This window comes from Ovis canadensis, chromosome 1 (assembly GCF_042477335.2).
Source record: "Ovis canadensis isolate MfBH-ARS-UI-01 breed Bighorn chromosome 1, ARS-UI_OviCan_v2, whole genome shotgun sequence".
Classification (NCBI taxonomy): Eukaryota; Metazoa; Chordata; class Mammalia; order Artiodactyla; family Bovidae; genus Ovis; species Ovis canadensis.
This window is the reverse complement of record NC_091245.1, coordinates 23,183,631-23,205,971: the sequence shown is the minus strand read 5'-3', so window position 1 is coordinate 23,205,971 and position 22,341 is coordinate 23,183,631. Positions and strand designations below refer to the sequence as shown.

The 22,341-nt window shown below is 51.8% G+C and overlaps 1 protein-coding gene across 1 annotated transcript in view; it reads left to right on the top strand.

Moving 5' to 3' along the window:
• Positions 1 to 1,408: 1,408 nt before the first annotated feature.
• TRABD2B (TraB domain containing 2B) overlaps positions 1,409 to 22,341 on the top strand; it is a 222,084-nt gene continuing 201,151 nt past the window's right edge. The window contains exons 1-2 of the mRNA XM_069558937.1: positions 1,409 to 2,443; positions 4,508 to 5,068. Of these exons, the coding sequence (XP_069415038.1) occupies positions 1,568 to 2,443; positions 4,508 to 5,068 (1,437 nt within the window). The 5' untranslated portion in view covers positions 1,409 to 1,567. The remainder of the gene's footprint in view (positions 2,444 to 4,507; positions 5,069 to 22,341) is intronic.

Here is a 22,341-nt window from a genome sequence, read left to right as displayed (position 1 = left end):
TGCCTAAAGCTGTGGGAGGCATGGGAGAGCCAGGAGTCTGGGGCCCTCTCCACTCACTCCCCTTCTATCCAATGATCTGTCTACCTTCAGCTTGACCCCTCCACTCCAGGCCTCCTAAAAGCATATCGGCCCCAGCCACCTTCTACTTCAAGTCTTGCAATGATTCCCCATCACCTAGTACATACCAAGGAGAAGGCAATGGCACCCCACTCCAGTACTCTTGCCTGGAAAATCCCATAGACGGAGGAGCCTGGTAGGCTGCAGTCCATGGTGTCGCTAAGAGTCAGACACGACTGAATGACTTCACTTTCTCTTTTCTCCTTCATGCACTGGAGAAGGAAATGGCAACCCACTCTAGTGTTCTTGCCTGGAGAATCCCAGGGGCAGGGGAGCCTGGTGGGCAGCCGTCTATGGGGTCGCACAGAGTCGGACACGACTGAAGCGACTTAGCAGCAGCAGCAGTATGTACCAAGTACGGCACCTGGCCAAAGGACACAACTTAAGTTCTTACCACTGGGCTTTTGCTCCAGCCATGCCTAACTGCTAGCAGTCCCCTGCAGGTACCCGTGCTCTCCCACCTGCTCCTTTACTCAGCTACCCCTGACTTACCCTTCAAGACCACTCCCAGGAGTCTTCCCTGAGCCCTGAGGCTGAATGAGGACACTTTTCTCTCTGTTCCCATTTCTCTGAGCTTCTGCCTCTCCTGGCACTTACCGTCCATATTTTAATTACCTGTTTGCATGTTTGTCCCCATCTACCCTCCTCCATAGGCTGAGGGCTCTGACAACTTCATGCCCATGACTCAGTTCCCCTCTTTGCTGGAAACCATCCAGAGGCTTGGGTCTTGCCTCTTGGCCTTCTCTAAGTTTCATTTGCCTCTCCAGAACTGAAGGAGGCTGGTTTTAAGGGCTCTTTCAACTTTTAAGGTCTAAGGAACTGGGATATTGATACTCACCCTTGCAGGACCCCTCACCAGGATCCTGTGTGGTACAAAGATATAGATGGAGAAAGCTGTTTAAACAGTTTAAGTCTGAGGAAATTTTGAGGAAGATCATTTTGTTGTTCTGTTTGCATGCAACTAGTGTCCGCAGAACATCTACTAATCACGTGCCAGCATTGGGAACAGGGCTATGACACAAAGTTGTAGATACCAGCTTCCGGGGATTTCCTTTCAGGGCTGCCTTCCAGCCAGTCTGGGAGCGCCGACCCCCTCCTGTCCGTCTCCTCTCTAGCTGTTTACGGCTCCAGGACTTGTCTGGTCCATATGCCCACGTTTGCCTCTGCCCGGGCCAGTGGAGTCCAGAGCGGAGCGGATTGAAGTTGGCCCTTCGGATATCGGCCCAGGCGCCCTCTGGCGGCCGCGCGCGGAAGCTGCGGCCCGGAGCGGAGCTGGCGAAGGGAGGAGGGAGGGAGATCGAGGAGGAGGCGCGGGCAGGGGAGGAGAGGAAAAAGTTGCGCTGGGAAGTTTGGAAAGTTGGGAAGTGGCTGCTGCGGGCTTCGCCTCCCTCCGCGCGTGTGTATGAGGGAGCGAGCGAGGGAACAGGAGAGGAGCGAGTGAGCGCCTGCCATGCCCATCAGACCCCGCCTCGCCGCGCCCGGGCGCAGAGCTCGCCCGGACTCCCTGCGGCCCGGCCCGGCCCGGCGCGGCCCCGGCCCCCCGCCCCCCGCGCCGGGTCCTCCCCTCCCCCCGCCCCGGCGGCCCCAGCCCCCCGCCCGGCCCGGCTCCGCGCCGCTCTCCCGCCCTCCTCTCTCCTTCCCTCCCGGCCGCGGAGCAGCATGGCGGAGCCCGGGCAGCGGCCGCGCGGCCGCCCGCCGCCCCTCTGAGCCCCGCTCGGGGGCCACCGGGCGCCCCAGACCCGACCCCCGCCCCCGCCGCGCCCGCCGCCGCACTTGTCCCACCGCGCGCCCCCTGGAGCACCGCGCACCCCTGGGACCCTTGCGCGCCCCGGGTCCCCAGCATAACCCCGGGTCCTCGCGCGCCCGCCGTCCCGGTACTGCTCCGGGAACACCGTGCACCCCTGGACCGCGACGCAGCTCCGGGACCTCCGCGCGTCCCGGGACCCCGGCGCGCTCTCACAGCCCCGGGGCTCGTCCAAGCGGGCGGCGCGCCCCGGTGAGGGGGCCCCGCCCCAGAGGATCCCCCTCTTACAGCGGGCGGAGCCCCGCCCCAAAGGGACCCCCGGGTCCGGCAGGGACATCCAGCCACGCCCCAAAGGGCTCCCGGCATCCCGCGTCCGGAGCCCCGCGCTGCGGAGGAACCTCTGTGCCCAGCCGGGGGCTGCCTGCCCCGCCGAGGGGGCGCCTCCCAGGACGGTCCCCCGCGCCCCGCAGGCCCGGCAGGATGCACGCCGCCCTGGCAGGGCCGCTGCTCGCCGCCCTCCTGGCCACCGCCCGCGCCCGCCCGCAGCCCCCGGACGGAGGACAGTGCCGGCCGCCCGGATCGGTGAGCGAGCGCCCGCCCGGCCACTCTCCCGGCCGCCCGGCCACTCCAGCCCCGCGGGGACGATGGTTTGGGGGTCCTGCCTTCCGCATCCACTTCGGCCCACCCGCTCCACCTCTCCGCTCCGGGCGCTGCCTCGGGCGCCCTGCCCTGGCTTCTGCCGCCCGAGCTCCTGTCCCGTGCTGGGAACCGAGCTGGGGCGCTCCCTCTCCAGCTCCTTCCCCACCCGCTGACGCTCTCGGGCTCTTCTCGGACTTTCGGTCCCGCTTGGAACTTTCCTCTCTGTGCCCTTTTGGACTCCCCTCTTACTTTGATCCCGTCTTTACCCTCTGGTTCCTCTCTTCCCACTTCTGACGCTGTTCCTTGCCTTTCTCTTCTCTGCCCCTTCCTCTCGTTCACACCCAGACTCCTCGCAAGCTCCCCTCTCTCTCTTGACCCCCGCCGGTGACCTCAGGCAAACTTTCTGCATCTCTAGCCCAGGCCCCAGCACCCACGCTCCCAGGTGCCCCCGGTTTCACGAAAAGGATGAAGATTCCAGAGGAGAGGAAAAGAAAGTGCCAGGACATGCTGGCCTAATATTTCCTTGGGGATTGAGTAATTACTAGGTTTCCTAATTTTCCTTCCAAACTAAGGAATCCATTGATTTCCCTCAGTCTTTCTCCCTCGAAGTGTAAACTAGTGCCTTGAAAATAACCCCGGTTTGGAGACCAGGGAGCAGGAAACCGTCTGTTAGGTCCTCACTGGCTGCCCAGCTAGTTGACCTTGGGCAAGGTGCACCTCCAGCGACCTGACTTGTATGGAAACAGGGAGCTAGGCGGCAGGCAGAGTCCTCAGTGCCAGTCTCTCCCCAGGATGCTGAGATTTACATCTGTTGACTATTGGTAAAGTAAGGTACTATTCCCTTTCCCCACCCCAACAGATACTTTTCTTTTGTACTAGAATCAGGCAGAAAAATTTTATGAGTTGACGGAAAGCTTGCAGGTGGTGGCTGTCAGTGGACGGTCCAGGGGGTGTTCCAGGGTCGATGGCAGTAATGGTTCAGAGGATGTTCCTGGGTGGACAGTGACTTTGCCTGAGAGACAGGAGAGACCCTTTCTCATGTCCCTTGACCCCTGGACCTAAACTGGATTGGAGAAATGACCCATGTCTTCACGACCCTCCTTCATCTCTACACACACACGCGCGCACACACACACACACACACACACACCACACACGCACATTCCTCTTCAGAGCCTAGGTGACGGCAGACAATTGGACTTGGAGCCCAGGTACACCTTTTAAAGGGAGGAGCCTGGAAAGCATGTACATTTCTTGGGACTAATTCTGTGGAATCTTTCCCTCCCAAACCAGGGCCTGAGACTTTACTTAGCCTGCAGGTTTTAAAGCACTTTCTCATCTGTGGTTTCAGCTGGTGGAGCAGAGTAGCTGACACCCCAGACCTGCCCTCCAAAAAGAAAACTGCATCCGCCCTGCTGAATGGGGAAGTAGCTGTTTAAATAGGTTATTTTTAATAGGTGTTCTGCTTTCAAAGTGCTCTTGGCGTGTATCTTCTAATGGTTGGATTTAAAAGTTATATGACTTCCTCCCTTCTTGCCAGAGCAGGACTCTTGGTCCCCCTCTCCCCACCCTCCACATGAAACACCGCCGGTGAAGGTTTGGCTTGGCCAAGATTAAATATTCTCAGGTGGTGTAGCAGTCCTTGGCACTCACAGCTAGAGCCAATCATAACGAGAGCTTCCTTCACTGCCTTCACTCCTTCTGAGCCTGGCACTGCTCTCTGGGCTTATTTACATAGATTGTGTCTTTTCATCCTCCCAACAATCAGCTCCCATTTTACAGATGGGGAAACTGAGTCTGTGGGAAGTGAAACAGTGTGCTTAAGATCATACAGCCAAGACAGGCCAAAGCCAGGATTTGAATGTGGGTCTCAGTTTCCAAAGCCCTTGCTCCTTCCTATCGCCCTAAGTCAGTCTCTGTCTTCTATGCCCACCTCCACCTGCCCCCTCTGTTCTAACCTTCTGCTGGCTTCAGCCTGACGGCCTTCCTTCACCTCTCCTTCTGCAGCAGAGGGACCTGAACTCCTTCCTGTGGACTATTCGGCGTGACCCCCCGGCCTATCTGTTTGGCACCATCCATGTCCCCTACACCCGCGTCTGGGACTTCATCCCGGACAACTCCAAGGCAGCCTTCCAGGCCAGCGCCCGCGTCTACTTCGAGCTGGACCTGACCGACCCCTACACGATCTCAGCGCTGGCCAGCTGCCAGCTGCTGCCGCACGGGGAGAACCTGCAGGACGTGCTGCCCCGCGAGCTCTACTGGCGTCTGAAGCGCCACCTGGACTACGTGAAACTGATGATGCCGTCATGGATGACACCTGCACAGCGGGGCAAGGGGCTCTACGCCGACTACCTATTCAACGCCATTGCGGGCAACTGGGAGCGCAAGAGGCCGGTGTGGGTGATGCTCATGGTGAACTCGCTCACGGAGACCGACGTTCGCTCCCGTGGTGTGCCAGTGCTTGACCTTTACCTAGCCCAGCAGGCTGAGAAGATGAAGAAGAGCACTGGGGCCGTGGAGCGCGTGGAGGAGCAATGCCATCCGCTCAATGGGCTCAACTTCTCCCAGGTAAGCACGGGGCGCCTGGGTCCCAGAGCCCAGCCGTTCCCATGTGCCTTCCTCCTCTTCTCAGATTGTCTTCCTCCTGCGGCCAGATCCTGTCCTTCCCTTAAAGGGAGAGGATCTTTCGAGCTGTGGGGCAGCTCTTGGCTGCCTTTGTGGTGGTATGAAGACAGACTGGTGTGTGCTGGACTTGGGGGTGAGAGTTCAGGTGTTTGCTTCTGTCTCAGTGTGCTACCTGGTGGGGATATATACACTCCCCACCTGCTGTGCCTGCCCGAGAAGAAAGAATTTCCCTCGGAGCATCACAGTGATGAGAAACAGAGAGAGCTGCCAGTTTGCATCTGACTTTCCCTGAGGCCCTGGGGTTTCTAGAGCAGGAGGCTGTCCTGAGGCCATTGGGAGGATGCATCTGGGCAGCCGGTGTGTGTGTGTGTGTGTGTGTGTGTGTGTGTGTATGTATGTGTACGGAGGACACATAGAGGGAGATGTGCTTCTGGTGTTGGGAGGCAGGAGAGGTGCAATGGACCTGGGGTCTGGTGGCCCTGGCTTGCAGGTTGAGGTTAAGAGCTGCCAAATTTCCCAGGGTCTCTACAAAACTCCATGTACCCCTTGGACCGCCTCCCTAGGCTGAGAGAAAGTCAGCAAGGATAGTTTGGGGGTTAATAACTTCAGAGAGATGTGTTCACTTCAAGGTTGACAGTTCTGCTTTCTGAACCTCAGGGATGGGGGCAGGGAGGAGGGTGGAGCTTATCCAGCAAAGTGTCGTTAAAAGCCCTGTCTCCATGGGCAGAGGTCACTCACAACTCACTGGCCCCAAACTCAACTCTGAGGCCCTGGGAACAATGAGTTCACATCTGTGCCTTGAGACGGGCTGTCAGTCCCAGAACAGGCCCTCCGAGTCAGGGGTTGGTGGCTCCTGCAAGCAGGACCCTAGGCAGGGCCCCGGGCCCATGCCCTAAGTGAGGCGTGGTCCCCAAGACATGCTTTTCCAGGAAGGAGCCAGCCCGGTAGGTTGGCTGGACTACAAGCTCTGCTGCTGGAACCAGACCTGCTTGTGCTCCCGAGATGCTGCAAGCTCTTCACCAGGGAAACAGGAACAGAAACTGATCCCCCTTCAGAGATCTCTGCTTTTGTTTTTCCAGGGGAAATGCAATATTGTCCCCAGGGAGGTAAGAAGCCAGATTGATTTGCCGGCCAAATGAAAGGCGGGTTTGTCGGTTCTCCTGCTGGCTCTCCCATAATTGTGGAGTCCTTCCCCAGAGGGCCCGGTGGCAGGAATATTGGGGCAGTTAGTCACGCCCCGCAGGGTTCTGACTACGCCTGACTCCTTCTCCGCCGGGAAAAATCCTGTGCATTCTCTGGCCCGGTGCTGATTCCTCTGAACGTACCGGCTCACTCCCTCTGAAGTGACTTTTCCCTTGCCAGCCTCAGGAGCTGATATTATCTGTGTTAGGCTCCCCAGTGCTCACCACCCATCTCATTTTGGAGACAGGTTTGTGGGAGGCCTCTCTGTTCAGAGGCCTCATGTCTGGCCTTGATGTCTTTTTTTAGGCCGGGAAGGTGGGCGACCCACCGTCCCTCTCAACACCCTCTTTGTACCAACCACAGAGGAATCTGACCAAAGCCGAAGGGAGCACGCAGACCCTCTGGTTAAACAGCCCCTGGCTTTAATCTGTCTCTCTTAAAACAACAAAACTATCTTTCTTCGAGGTCTGGAAACACTGCTGTGCAACCAAAGGATGGCTCTGGTAGGTTGAAAACATTTGCTGGAAAGCATGTGAGGTTATGTTTTAGGAAAAGTTCCTGAGAGCCATTCATCGGCCAGCAAGAAGCCCGCTGACAGTCTCCAAAGCCCATGTTTGAAGATCAAACAGACTCAAATTTCTGGTTTCAAAAATGCACCCACCCCATCACCAGCCTGGGCTGTCTCTTAAAATTGTTCTTGGGTCCAGCTCCCTGAGAGGGCTGCAGGAAGCAAGTCCTGAACAAAAGAAAACAGGACTCCTCTCGGTTCCCTAATCTGCACACCCTTCACCACCTGCCAGAGTGCCTGACCTCGCCAATTTGTCCTGTTATCATTTTGGAGCAAGGTGATGAAATCTCTCCTCCATACTCGTGGGCAGACATGGGCTAACTGGGAAGGGAGCGATTCCAGAGCCTGGGCAGATGGAGTTGTTAGGGATCCCCAACCCAAAAGTCAGAAATGCAACAACAGCCTTCTCAGTAAAATTGTATGCACGCGTGCACAGTTTGATATGAACATCTGTGATGCATTATTGTACTGAAATATCTGTTAAGTGCATCAGATTTTTATTTTTTCTTTCCTCCCAGCATTACTGTTATTGCAAAATATTTGGGGAGGGGGGAGCAAAGAGAAGATGGTGAGGGAAAAAAAAGCTTGAAAAGAGAGTGCGTTTCGTTAAGACCTGGGATTTTAATTTTGATTTTAGTATTTCTCAAAATTCTTATATTTTCTTCTAGTCAGATTATACCACATTTCCCCTAGCTAAATGGAGAAAGAAAGCTATACCGGCTGAAGGTAGGACTTATGTAAAAGTTTCTTCCATCTTTGCACAGCATGCAAGATCAAGCTTCTTGGCCCTGGTCTCTAATTTTAATATGAACTGAGCGCACTGAACCCAACATCACTGTGTGCTTGCTATGTGACCTTGAGCAAGTCACTCCCTCTCTCTGGCCCTTGTTTTTCCCATCTGTGAAATGAGACACTGGGATTAGGTCATCATTCAAGCCACTCAACCCTGACATTCCATGGGACCATTATAATCAACTCCATGTGCCAGGCACCCTGCAGGAGGCTCTGCACGCTTTTTCATCTTGTCAGAGTCTCACAACCCTATGACTTTCTTAGGTGGGCACTCCGAAAGCCTGGATGACTTGACCAAGGCCACATGGAACAGAGCCAGTCTGCCTGACTTAAGGGAAGGACGCAGTCCCCTTGCTGCCCTGGGTTGATTCCCGGGACGTCCTGCGTCTGGGTGATTCGTGTCTTGCAGTTCTTCCTTCAGTACTTTCTTTTGTACCCTTCTTTCCTTTAGGGTAAAGGGCTTAACCGTTTACTTCTTGGAGAATTTACCCTTGTAGAGAAATTATTTCCTTTGGCTCTGTGGCTGGAGCAGGGATGGTAAAGGCAGGTCCTCTAAAGATTTCTCTGATGTGTTTATAGGCAGCTCAGCATAGTGGGCTGAGGGATGGGAGTCTAGCTTCTAGGTTTCGATCCCAGCTCTGGCCCCAAAGCCAATGACTTGTGTATAACTCTGGTGTTCTTGTTATCTATTGAATGGAACAGTAGTGACTAGCCTTTTTTTTTTTTTAAACAACTGAGCTGGTTTTGTGAGGATGTGAACCAACGTGACCTGTGGGGGGGTTGTCAGGAGGGTAAGAGGACTACCTAGACATAGGGCCCTTGCTTGGAAAAGAGTCTGGGAGGCTTCAGGACAAGGAAAGAAGGCTGCATGGGAAGCATCACCTTCACCTTGTTGGCACCTTCTTCCAGCAGCCATGCCCACTGCCTGTGCTTTGCTGAACAAAGTAAAGCTGGAGTAATAGGAGGTGGTGGTAGCCCCTGCGCTCAGGGGCCGGGGGATGCCTGAGTCTCGAGTCTAGATCTTGTGACAATCTTGAGACCTGCCCATTTCATTCAGCTCTGCTGGCTGCCTCTGGGGATTGGTACCAGCTGCCCCGAATGCAGTGGACTGATTAGGGGACCTCTTTCTCCCTCTAGGGGGCCTCAGTGGCCCCCACTCAGTTCGGTGGAGGCACTGGATGAGGAGCCCTCTAAGTTATGTGGTTCTCCGAGGCAAGATGAAAAAACAAGGACACTGCCATTCTGAACTTGGCTGTGATTTAACTCACACGCCAACGCTGTTCATCTAGTGTGTGTGGCTTGGGCGTGGCTGCCAAGGGTGTCCAAGATGTTTGTAAAATTCTACAGCCTCCTCTCAAAGGAGTTAGAAAGCCCAAAGTCATCATTTATTGAGCTGTGTCTCCATACAGGGCGCTATATTAGACCTCGTAATTACATCATCTCTAATCCTCCCAGAGATGTGACAAGGCCTGTCATTGTATCTCTTTTACAGACAATAAATTAAAGCTTAATAGGTTAAGTCATTCGGTTGTGATTATACAGCCAGGTCAGGCGGACTCAGGATTCAAGCGTGAGTGTGTCTGATGCCAGAGCATGTTTTTCAAGATTCCGAGAGCTGATGTAATTTTGTTTTTAACAGTCAGATGGCATTATCTGGTGATGTGTGTATTGTAATGCAGGGAGATCATCGTATCTTGCTAAAAAATAAAATAAAATATTTAAAAAATGTATTGAAAGAGATTATTGAAAAGTGCTGAAACTGATTTTCTCCCTGGCTTAGAAATTGGATCTGATTCTAAAATAGGAGTTCTTGCCTAGAGAATCCCATGGACAGAGGAACCTGGAAGGCTACAGTTCATGGGATCGCAAGAGTTGGACACGATTTAGCGCACTATCTTTCTTTCTTCTAAAGGCTTGCCCAGCTTTCCAAGGGACCAAGGTGAAGACAGCACCCTTAACACAGGCTCGGCAACACAACTGAATAAAGGGTCTCCTTGGTTATAGTCAGAGGTCCTAGTCTATTAATACATCTGAGGGAATGGCACATATTATAGGGTGCTTAATTAGGATTCAGAGAGAGAATGAATGGTCAGAAACAATGATATGACCATCCCTGCTTCCCTTCCTTCGTCTAGCACTATGGAATGAATGAATGAAGAAAGACGGCACAAGCCGCAGTGAAGAGCTCCCTCCTTGAACTTTAACAGTTCCTCACCGTCCTACAAGGACACAAAACGTGGAAATAATGAAGTGGGCAGTGGAGTACAAAACAGGCTCCAGGCCTACCCTGTTTCTACCTTGGCCATGACTTTCGGCTTGTCCTGTCCCTCTCTGGGCCTAGATTGCCTGCTCTGTCCCAGTTCTGACTTCCATGTGCTCTTCTGCAGTCCTCGTACTTTGGAGGGGCTGGGCCACCCTGAGATTTCCAGGCTGAGTTCTCCACAGTTGGGAGGGGCTGGCCAGCTTGTCTATGGTGGGCTGCTGCCTATACCTCATCTACTTGTGCTGAAGCCTGCTGGTTCCAGTGGGTGACCTGCTGCTTCTTGCTTCCAGCCTGTCAAGCGGATGGAGCCCCAGCCTGTCGTGCGCAGTCTGGTGTACAGCTGCCCAGCCTTGCAGCCTGCCCTTCCCCAGGACTCCTCCCTCACTGGCTCCCCCATTCATTCAGCCAGAGCATCTTAGTGTCAGCCAGGATAGTACGGGGAGCAGCCTGGATTTTTCCCCCGGGGAGTTTACTGCCAAGCCAGGGGCAATATCAATGCTTTCTTCTTAACAGCCGTGGAAACCGAGGCATGAAGAGCCTGTGTGTTAGTCTCCCCTGTGTCCTGCCTGCACGTCACCTTTCTGTTGCTGTCATACATTCCCATCTCATGGAACCCACCTCTCACTTCCCATCCTCCAAGAATGGCTGTTCCTACCCCCACCCCCACCCTCTGGGCCTCCGTGGCAGCTATAGCAGCAATAGCAGCAGTGACCTTTGGCCTCTCACGTCCATAGCACTCATCCCTATTTGTGGCTTCCTATCAGATCTGTGTGCCCTCCCCAGATCGAAAGGGTAAGACACTTCTCTTAAGACCAGCTGGGCACCCCTAAGGACCTGCAACCATGCTGAGCCATCTTCTCCCCAGGGTCACCCACAGAGAGCCTCGGGGTCAGTGTTGGCTCTAAGCACAGGCTGGGCTAGTCCACACCTGTAACTGCAGATCCTGGCCTGGGAGCAGGCGCAGCCTGCAGCACCCACTGTGGCTCCCATCCCAGCCCTGTGGTCAGGAGCTGTTCAGCAAATATCTGTCACATGGTGTGGAAGTCACCTGGAGCACCCCCAAGGCCTGACCCCTAGACGTGTGTACTCTCATTTTCTTTGTGTGCCCAGAGAGCTGTTTGCAAAGAGCCCCTGCCAGCACAGCAGGCTCTGTTCTTTTTTCTTTTTTCCCCTGACTTGGTTAATTTCAAACTTTAACATTCAATGTTATTAAGCTCAGAAGCAGACGCAGGATGGCTCAGGTCCTTCCATCAAAGGAGAGTGAGGCCATAAAGCCGGAGGTGTGGCCAGGATGTCATGAAATATTCTTGTCTCTGAATCAGAAGTTCACAGCATGAAGTCTTCCTGATTTACAGAATCTCTGAGCTGGGACTTGGAGACTCAGGGAATCTAAGAATGGTGAAATCTTAGAACATTAGCCTCAGAGGCATTTTTGGACTCGAAGAATCTTCACATCGTGAAATCCTAGCCCTTTAGCTTTGAAGACTTTTCAGCTCATACACACAGACTTCTAACATCTTAGAGTTGGAAGGGACCAGTTCTCAAGAATTCCAAGAAGTCCCATCCTCAAACACAGTGATCTCCTCCCTACAAAGCCTCCCGCCCTCCCCAGGCCAAAGAAAAGCCTGACTTTGTGACGGAGATAAAAATGGGAGCGTGCCTTTGTTAATAGTTCCCATTTGGACATCTCTCAAAGCCAGGAAGAGGTCGCCTGGTAATGCAGCTTTCCGAGGGAGGAAACTGAAGAATAGGACGAGCCTGCAGCCAGCCAGCCAGGCGGCCGTGTTTCTTTCCCCCTCAAGTTTGCTTCTAAATATTATCCACTTCACTCCCTTTTATCTCCCATCACTGGCTCTCTGTCCGCCCACTTAATCCACAGGCAGCCGGTGGCCCAGCCTTCAGCTCTGCTCAGCGGCTGCCAAGCTGTCTGGCCTAGCTGCTCCTCCAGGATCCACAGGCTTTCAAATCTGCGCAGAATATCCGCTGGAACACAGAACGTTGCCCCAAGCTTGGAAATGCTGTTGCATGTGCTGGGCCCCCTCCCTCTGCAGGAATTTCCTTTTCTCTCCTACTCCTGAATCCTCTGAGATCTCTAAGACTCAGCTCCATGCTGTACCTCCTCCAGGAAGTCTTCCCAGAATGCTTCTAAATCTCATCTGCTTGGGAGGACTTGGGGCAAGCTTTTCTCTGATGATGCAGCCATGTCTATTCTTTCCCTCTGTGAAATGTGTGATGGCATTTTATGATATTCTTTCACCACTTAGATATTTTACATTCTATTGTGATTATTACTGCGGCTGTCTTTTCTTTCCTAATCAACCCAGCTTCAAAACCTAGCTCAAAATATGCTCAAAGTTGATTACAAAATGAGACTGGATGTTTTCCAGTTCTGAAGTTGGGGCCCTGTGTTGTATCCTGTGGTTGAGGTGTTGGCAGCTCTGGTTGCTAACAGGAGGCTGTGTGTTGGCCTCTGGATTCACAGAAAGCCTCAGAGTGCCCACCTGAGACATGGAAGCAGTTCAGTGCTATCGCTAGTCCATTGGTGGGGACTCTGTGGCACCACAGGTCACTGTTGAATGTCTCTGTCTCTCCATCCCGGAATGCTTTGGTGTCTTCTCTTCTTGTCTGTTCCTTGCAAACAAAGGCCTCTTTTTTTTTTTTTTCCCTCCTTCTCTCTACTCAGAGTTCATGTGAGCTTCTCCAGGGTCACTACATCCCCCATTTTATTTTCATTTAAAAATGTTTAATTTCAACCATACTTGCTACTTTGCTTGGGCTCCCGTGCTGCCAACCTGTTCTAGGCCTCTCTCCTTCCCTCCCTCTGTCACACAGTCCCTGATCAGGCCTCCATGCATTTGCTTATGCTGTTGCTCTACCTGAGAGCCCTCCCTGGTTTTTATGGTCTGGCTTTAAGGGTCCCTGAGGGCAGCCATTTGAAAAGCCTGGACCCTTCAAGCAAATGATTCCTTATAGCCAGACTTTCATCCGAGAAGATGAAAGTCACAAGATTGGACTGTCCCCTCTCGGCTGATACTGCCTGACCATAACTCAGGCAGTCTGAGTTTAGGTGCAATGATGTGATTGGCTTTCAGCATTGTAAGTTTTATTTTTTTTTCCTTTTCGTTTCTGATTTTTTTTTTTTTTTTTTTTGAGGCTTACTTGACTACATGGGAACCCACTCCAGTATTCTTGCCTGGAAAATCCATGGATGGAGAAGCGTGTTAGGTGACAGTCCATGGGGTTGCAGAGTTGGACACAACCGAGCAACTTCAGTTTCAGTTTGACATTTATATTAGAGATTGAGAAAGAGTTAGTGCTCTGGTGATGGGCACCTGTCCCATCATGAGGACCCCACCTTCATGACCTCTTCTAAACCTAATTCCCTAGTAAAGTCTCCATCTTCAAATACTATCATAGTGGAGGTTAGGACCTTAGCATATGGACAGAGTGACACAAATCTGCAGTCCCTAATAGCGAGTGAGTCATACCAGGGCCACTCTGCATGCTTGACTGCCCTTGAAAAGAGCCAGAAGGTCATCAGACTTGGCCCACACAAGTCACGGCCCTGGAGCTGTCTCTGGTGGTGGCCTAGGTCCTATCCAGTCTCTTCAGTGGCCCCTGCTGCTGGCCCGTGTTCCTCCCCTGACTAGGCAAGGTGACTTCTCTGGGGACCAGGGCACCTGCAGTTTCTTTCAGATCAGACCCTAACCACCATCCACCCTCCCTGTGCATGCCAAGCCACTTCAGTCATGTCTGCCTCTTTGGGACCCCATGGACTCTAGCCCACCAGACTCCTCTGTCTGTGGGAATTCTCCAGGCAAGAATACTGGAGTGGGTTGCCATGCCCTTTATAGGGCATGTCCCTATATATATATGATTCCTGTCCCAATATATATATGTTCCTTTTCTCCCCATCAGGTCAGGAAGAGCAGGGGAAAGCACTCAATTTTACCTCTCTTACCTGTGAGCCTGTTTCTTTGCATGAAGCTTCCTCATTCCGAGGAACATCCTGGCCTGACTTAACCTTCAGAACCAGGAATTAGTCAGTATTCACCCAGCATAGCACAAACTCAGCTCAGAAGCCCCCTAGGATGCCTCCAGGCAGGGCCCAGGACAGGCCAGTGCTCTTTCAGGCAGGGCCCAGAATCACTGCACTCATCAGGAATATAGGTCACCTAAGGCTAGTGACCTAACCTTCTTGGGTCTTAGTCTCCTATCTGCCAGTTTCATCTGATTGCTGTGAGGATCAACTGATTATGAAGTACCAGACACCCATGGTTATTGCATCTTTAAATTAGCATCATCATATAATTTTTCCAGAAATGTTTTTTTTGTTCCCATTGTGTGCCAGATACTGGTATTTGTGCTGAGATACAAAAGTGAGCAAGAAGGACGAGGCTGTGATGCCTTCCAGGGTGGGGAGGGGAGGGAGCAGAAGCACCTTACACTGCGGGGGCCGGTGGAGGGGGGAGCCATAGGCAAAGATGGGGGGTTGGTCTTGGCAGGTAACGTGATGTGCTCTGGGAGCCGGCTTCCCACTCCTGCCCACCTCTGCTCCCAGTCAGGGTCAGAGTGCGGTCGGCTTTGCTCAGACGAGATTCCGCTATTGAAGATGCATGTTTCCTAGAAGCGTTGCACGTGGCCCCGCCTGCCCCTCAGTCAGCCCCGGCGACTGTGCAGGAGACAAGGCAGGCTGCGCCCATGTCCCCCGGCCAGCCCTGCCCTGGGGAGCCAAAGTGCACAGATAAAAGGCCAGCTCCTTTCCAGTTCCTCTTCTATTTAAAGGACTTACCTGCTTCCTCCCTGTTTTGGTTCTGTAAAGTTTCCTGACCAGTTTTACCTCCTGGCGACTTAGGGCGCCTTCTAGGCGGTTTGTAATTTAAGCCTCCAGCCCCATTTGAAACCGCTTTTGAGAAAAGAAGCTGTGGGCAGAGAAAGCCTTTCGGATACCTCCCTGTCTCATCTTTTTGCCCTAGTTCTCACGGTTTCCTTTCCCTGAACTGCTCTGCTTTGAGTTTGAGGAGAGACAAAAGCCTAATTGGCAATGATAATTCCAACCATTTGCATCGAGGTTTGCAGTTTCCACAGTCTTTCACATGCAATAACTCTAGCTCCAAATTCCTCCCGACCCCGAGACAAACACCTTGAAGGGGGCTGGACCAGTTTCCTGTCCCTACCCCCTCATCTCCCCTATTTTGACTCCCAGTCCCCGCCCCCAGGAGAACTAGTTGGGTGGCTATAAATTCTTCAGGATTATGGGATATTTTTGAGCTCCAGACCCTCTGCTGGGGATGAGATGCAGTCTGAAGAACTGTGTATGGGCCATGGGTGGGTGAACTGAGCCACTTTGGGACCTCAGGGGCCATAACTGGTACGGTCACTGTGTTTGAGCTTGACTGTGTAGTTGACCCAGCACTATATAGCCCCCACGCCAAGGCCTTCTGGTGGTCTTGCAGGTGACTTTTCTATTATTCTGCTTCCATCAGTGTAGTTTTATGGAGAGGGTGATGAGAAAGGGATGCAGGATTGTTGATGGAGAACTTGCAGTTTCAACAGGACCAGGGCCCATGGAGATAGGAGTGGGAGCGGCCTTGCCTGGGGGAAAGAAACTGTTGGGCAGAAGTGCCAGATGGGCAATGCAGAAGGTTTGCAAGGAAGGTCTTTCTACCCCTCCTTCCATTGACTGTACTCTCCTTTTCCTCTCCAGCTCCCAAGACAGCCATTGGTATTTAGTGCCTATTATGTGCTAGACCTCAGGTTTATTACAGTTAATTTCTAAAATACTCCTGAAAGGTAAGTATCATTTCCTCCATTTTAGGAGCTGAGACTAAGTACTTTGTGCAGAATGATGGAGCCAGGAGTTAGATCTTTTGATACTTTAAGAAAGGGACTGGACTGAGCTGGAGTTAGAATTCCAGCTCCACCAACTCAGACTGGATGACTGAGGGTCTGTTTCCATATCTGAAAAGCTGGGGCTCATAATAGCATCCACCTCCTGGTGTGTTGAGGAGTGAATGAGGTAATGCATATCCACCACAGAGCTGACCGCCTGGCACACACTCAGAGGTAATGGATGTTAATTGTGGTGGTTTAAGTCATGGTCAGTTTAATTATTGTTACTGGCCCATTTTCACACTGTGTCTGGAGGTGAAGCCCATCCCATAGAGAAAGTGGTTCTCAATCCTTGAGTCTCCTCTTTACTGAACGTCATCCAGAGCAGGGTGAGGGACTGGCCTGATTGGGATCCTGCAACCTGATCACCCAGAGCGTGGTTATTTTTTTCTGACCATCTAGCCATACTTGTTCTAGTTCAGCTTGCCTACGATTTCCCACCACTCCCTGGGGTGTGGACACGTCAAAAAGGAAAAAAAGTTTAGGCTGAAGACTGCTACAGGCCCAGCTGTGCCACAGGTTGCATGCCTCATGCATGACCTGAGGCCATTCCCTCTCTGAGGGTCCTGTTTGTCTTTTGCACAGGGGTTGGTATGTTAATAGCAGTGACCCAGAATGATAGGGAGAACTGGGGTTAAAGCCTGGGCCGGACTTTATTAGCTCTTCAGTGGGCTGTGTGCTTTGTGCTGCTCAGTACGTATTTCTCCTCTTCTCTTTCTCCCAAAGAGAAGTACCCTGTATCTACTCAGTGGATTGAATTAGTTATTACGGAACTCTTCACCCATCCATTCCTTCCTTCAGTTGTTTGCCAAACCCTGCTGGAAACCACACTGTGCCAGGCTTACTTCCAGGTCACAAGTCTGGGGCTGGTGAGAAAGGGAGGGATTGAAGAGACCCCAGAGAGAAGTGCTCCACAGCAGCCAGGAATGCGTCTGAGTCTTATATATGCACTGCTCTGCTGAATCCTCGTGACAGCCTCTCAGGGACATAGTATAATTCAACCCCATTTTACAGGTGAGAAAACTGAGGCACCAATAGGTGATTTCATTTACCTGAGGTCACACAGTTGGTGAGGGGAGGATCTAGAATTCAGACTGAGGCAATCTGGCTGCAGAGTCTGGGCACTCACACTCTCTGCATCTATGAAAAGGGACTGAAATCTGACAGTGGGAGGGGTCAGGAGTGGATGGGGGAGGCATAGCTCTTCTTCTGGGACTAGAAGTAAGAAAGCTTAGGAGCAGTAGGGAGTTGGTAGACAGCTGATGTTCCCTCCTGAGAAAGAATGCCACATTGGGAAGGAGAGAGGGAGGTGGTCTGTTGGCCAGGACCTGAGGTGAGGAGGGAGGCAGGGGTTGAGAGCAGAAGCTGACCTTGGCAGGTAAAGGGATAGCAGGGCAGACTGAGGGCCAACAGGGGTGGAGGCCGTGAATGTGTAATGGCACAGGCTGGACAGCTGGGACACTTCTTTGTGTAGCTCTCTAGGGCAGGAGCAGGAGGAGGAAGTGTGGCAAAGGGTCACCCCCAAAACCCAGCCTCAGGAGCCCGTGCTGGGTAGCGTAACAGCTCCCATCTGCCTTGAATGCTGACCCTGAGCCCCCAGACCCACCTGCAACTGGGGCTTTGCAGGGCCGTGGGAGGCCTTACACATGGTATCAAGATGAATGAGACAGCATCCTTGCTGTCCCGGAGTTTCCTTTGCTGGTGAAGATGCTCATTGTATACAATAGACAGACCTCCCCTCTTTATGAGTACCTGGCTGGGCTAGGAACTCATACCTATGCTCATACTATACTTGGCAGTACAGTGCCACCTTAGATCAGTATAGAAAAACAGGTGTTCCCAGGGTTCAGGAGGAGCACCAGTATGGGGTTGGGAGCTGACGGTGATATTGACTCAGACTGAGGGGCCGTCTTCACTCACTGTCCATCCTGTACTCTTGGAGCGCACTTGCTGGTGGAAGAGGAGGCTCAGGGGACCGGCCAGGGCGGCTCGAGGGCCACATGGTGGTGTGCTCTTAAGCCGTGTTAAGAAACTTAGACTCCATCCTAGGAGCACTGGGGGCCACCGCTCCGCACTCCTGTGTTCTGTAATCCACTCTTCTTACTGGAGCGCCTCACTCAGGCTTGCTTGGAAATTCCCAAGCCCCTTGGCTTGAGAGAGGAGCTCCCGTGTGAAGGTCTTTTCCCTCAATAATTCCAAGTTGATCTCAGTGCTGAGCCAGAGGAGAAGGACTCTCAGCTTCTGGAACAGGAGCATGGGTGTGTTGTCTTTTTGAAACGGGACCGTAAAAATGGTCTAGTTGCCGAGTGAGACTAGTGTGCAGTTAAAGATCAGCTCTTTGTGAGGAGCCTGAGACCCTGATCACCATTTCTAAAATAGTTACCATGGCATAACATGGCCTTGGATTTTGTATGGCCCATTTGATGGCAGAACTGGGGGGAGGGATTCCAGCTGTTCAGTGTGGAAGTGGGATGATGCAGGTGGTTCTGGGAGGCTGGGGGATGGGAGGATCTGCAGTTCGTACATGGTCTGTCCATCGTGAGAGTGCTGGGTCAGGAGTCCAGCAGCATGAGCCTGGGCAGGTTCCTCCCTGGCCGAGCCTGCTCCATGGATGTGAGCACTTGCTAGACGCACATGGCATCCCACTGCTGCAAAGCCGCTACCTCTGCTGGCTCTGACCTCACTGGAAAAGGGCATTTGTTAATTTTACTGTCTTTGATGTGTTTACATGTCTGTCTCCTCCGTAGACTGAAGTTCTCTGAGGGCAGGACCCTCATCTGATGACCTGAGTTTGCCTGGGGCCTGGCTCCCAGGACACACCCAGGGATCCTGAGGTCAGCTGTAAAATTACCAGCTGTACCCTCACATCACCACCTGAGTATCTGGGTGGGAAACAGAAAGTCCCCAGCTACCCCCACTCTGTTCGCAGATTTCCAGATGTTCAGTTCTAGGAGGTCAAACATCTAGGGAGATGCCCAGGTGTCCCATTGTGGCGCCCAGGTGTTCAGCTTTGGCAGCTCTGCCCACTGAGCCCCTTCTCACCCGCGATGCTTTCCTGCTGATGCTTCATTCCCATGGGGGCCCTCAGTGCTTCTCATGGGATTGGAGGCATCTTCCCAGCCCTCCCCCTGCCCCCTTTCCTCACACTTCTGTGTGTTTTCCAGGACACGGATCAGAGCTTCTGTTTGCTGGTCATTCCGTGATCCTCACACAATATAAATGAAAGCTGCTAAAACCGATAAATTCAAACCATGTGTGGGCACCGGGGAAGCACAGAGACGTCAGAGGGCCGCAGTGTGAGGTGGCGTCAGCTCTGACGGCACCCGAACTGATTTGTATATGAGAAAAGTAAATATCCCAAGTGGTAAACAGCCCTGGGTCTCTCATCATCGCTGCGATTCAAAGGCATTTAATAGGAACACACGCTCTCTGTCTCTTGTAAACAAAGCGAGCTTCTCTCTGCCTGCTGACCTAAATTCTGCATTTTCATCTTTGGGAAAGCCAGCCAATCGTTCTCGTCGGGAGGCCGCAGGCAGTCTGGGCTGTCGGGTTGGGTCGCCTTCTTTCTGGCTTTGGCAGTTGGTCTGGCACTTCAGCTTTGCCAGAGGGCTACCTTTTCATCTCTCCTTGGCCTTGGAGCAAATGGGTTGAGTGGCCATTCTCATCCTGGTCTCATTGAGGAACACAAAGTTCGGAGATGTAAATCCACTTGCCCAAGATTGCACACTGGGTCCGGCTGAGCCAAGACATCCCTTCGCTCCTCTCTGAGGACTCTCCAGCTCTCCATCCTTTCTCGTGAATGGTACTTCTGTCTCCCTCATGCAGAATCCCAGTGACATCCTCATCAACTCCTCCCTTCTTTCCTCTCCCTTCCTAGAGCCAGGCCTTCCTCTGGGTCCCTGCTGCTTCTCTCTCTCTCTCTTTTTTTCTTTAAATTCAGGCCATTCTTATGTGCAGGAATGTGCCCCAGTGAAGGAACCAGACAGTCACAGGTTGGGGGTTCTGGTTTCTCCACCTGTCAGCTGTTCCTTGTTCAACAAGTTCCTTTCTCTGAGCCCTGCAGTTGTCAGTCTTCACGTCTGTAGAATGGGGATAAGAACACCTACTGTTTTGGAGAGCTGTGAGGATTAAACAGAACTCCCACGTGTGGAAGTGCCCAGCCTGCTCCATCCCACTTTCCTTCAACTCTTCAACCGGCCTCCTAATTGTCAGAAAGAGATTGGGCCTTAAAATTACATACCACTGAACATACCGTATACATATACACAAGCAAGGAAGCATCAGTTGCACACCACTGAGTATACTGCGTACATATACACAAGCAAGGACGCATTAAACTCTGAAGTCTGAATCACATTAGAGGATTGTGTTAATGTCGCAGTCCTGGTTTTGAATTTGAATTCCAGTTACATGAGATGTTACCATTGGGGGAAGCTGAGTGAAGGGTATTATTTCTAACAACTGCTTATCTCTCTACAATTCTCTGAAAATAAAAAGGTTAATGAAAAAAAATGAATTAACTGTTTCAACACACTCATTCTTCTGTGCCTGCTGCCAGTCAGGTACTGCTGCAGGTACTAGGCATGTATCAGTGGATGCGAAAGAAAAAAATCCTCTCTCCCACCTCCTTCAGGTCTTTGCTCAAAGGTAGTCTGTCTCCCTGTGACACCTGTTTATGATGGCAGATCACTCCCTTCAACTTCCTGTCCTTTCCTGCTGTTTTCCTCCATAGAAGGTGTCATCCACTGGCATTCTGTATATTTTACGTCCTTATTTTGTTTATTGCCCTTCACTCTCTCACTAGAATGTCAGCTCTGTGAGAGTAGAGAATTCTGTGTTATCTGTATCCTTGGCACCTGGAACAAGCCAGGCATGTAGTAGGCACTCAGCTAAAGTTTGTTGAATGACTGAGAGGTCATTGACAGATAAGACATGACAGATAAGAAACAAGTCGGGATAGGCTAAGTATTAAAGGCAAAGAAAGCAGAGAAGGGGCTGGTGAGATGGGGAAGGAAATGTTGTTTGGATCGCGTATTTTTCTGCAAATTTTGTAGGCTTCCCTATTGTGTGAGGGGTCAAGTCCTGGCTTCTTAGATTGTAATCTACTCATTAATTCACTGTTCTTTTTATTCATTCACCAGATGTTTCTCTGAGCCATTTCTATGTGCAGGGCTCTCTAGAGTAGGCTGAGAGGAGGCAGAAAAGGATCCTGCCCCTAGGAGGCCTACAGGTGGGCAGGAAGGAGGGCACGGGAATGCACACAGCACGTGACAAGGAAGGATGAAGCTGGTGTGAGCAATGAAAGAATGCTAGGCAAGGGGCGCTGAAGAGGGAGGGCTCACCTGGTGCTTGGGAAAGGCTCCCTGGAGGAGGTGCTGATTCCTGGCCTGAAAAGCCTGGGAGGATCTCCAGCCTCTACTTAGCAAACCAACTTCCTCTTCCATGGCTTCCCTAGGAGACCCGGCAAGTCTATTCAGACTACTCCTTGCAGCTGGTTTTGGATGTCCTGACTCTACTGGTGCTATGATCCCTGGCTACCTCTCTCCTTCATTCTGCTCTCAAAATCCTGTTTCCTTTTCCAGATCCAGTCTGGCCCTTCCTATAGGAAGGGTTCCTTGATTGCTGTAGTTCCCATGATCTGTTATCTCTGAGCATCTGTGCCATTTATAGTCTGTATCACACCATTTGAAAGTGAGGGGACCAGCTTCACTGTAGGTGGGACTTGGTCCTCTGTCTAGTGCAGGAGCTGGCTACTAAGCTGATCTTGGGCTTGGGTGCACCATAGGCCCTCAGCAATGCTTGTGGCTGGATGGACTTGAGAGCACTGGAAAAATGTGATTCATCTTCAAAGAGAGCAGGATTTGTTATTTTTGTTGTTGACCTAAGTGCTTCTAATCTTGAACCACTGGAAGTCCACTTAGGAGAGGGCTGAGGTCTTCCTTGACAGTGTTCCTGTGTATGTTGTTAACAAACCAGTGCTGTAAGCAGAGCAGCCCCGGTGCTTCACAGACTCAAGAATTTGCTCTTTCCTGGCATCATACTGGAGCCTGTGTTCAGTGTATTGTTACAAAAGACATGAAAATATATTTATTGCTGTGCATTCACTCATAACAAATGTGTTTTTTTAAATAAATATTTAAATTAAAACAGTTTCTGACTTACAGAATTATTAAGAAGATAGTACAGAGTTCTCTATCCATTTCCCCTTGTTGTTGACATCTCACATTAGTATATGGTACTTTCTAACAATGAAAGCGTCAATGTTGACATCTTGTTGTTAACTGAGGTCCATTCTTCACTCAGATTTCCTCAGTTTTCCCCTAATGTCCTTCTTCTGTCCCAGGATCCCATATTACATTTACTTATCATCTCTCCTCCAGTTCTTCCTGGCTGGGACAGTTTTTCAAACTTGCCTTGTTTTTGATGACCTTGACATTGAGTAATAACCAGATATTTGGCCCTCACTTGGGGTTTGTTTTGCTGTTTCTCTCATGATGAGTCTGGGGTTATGCTCTGAGG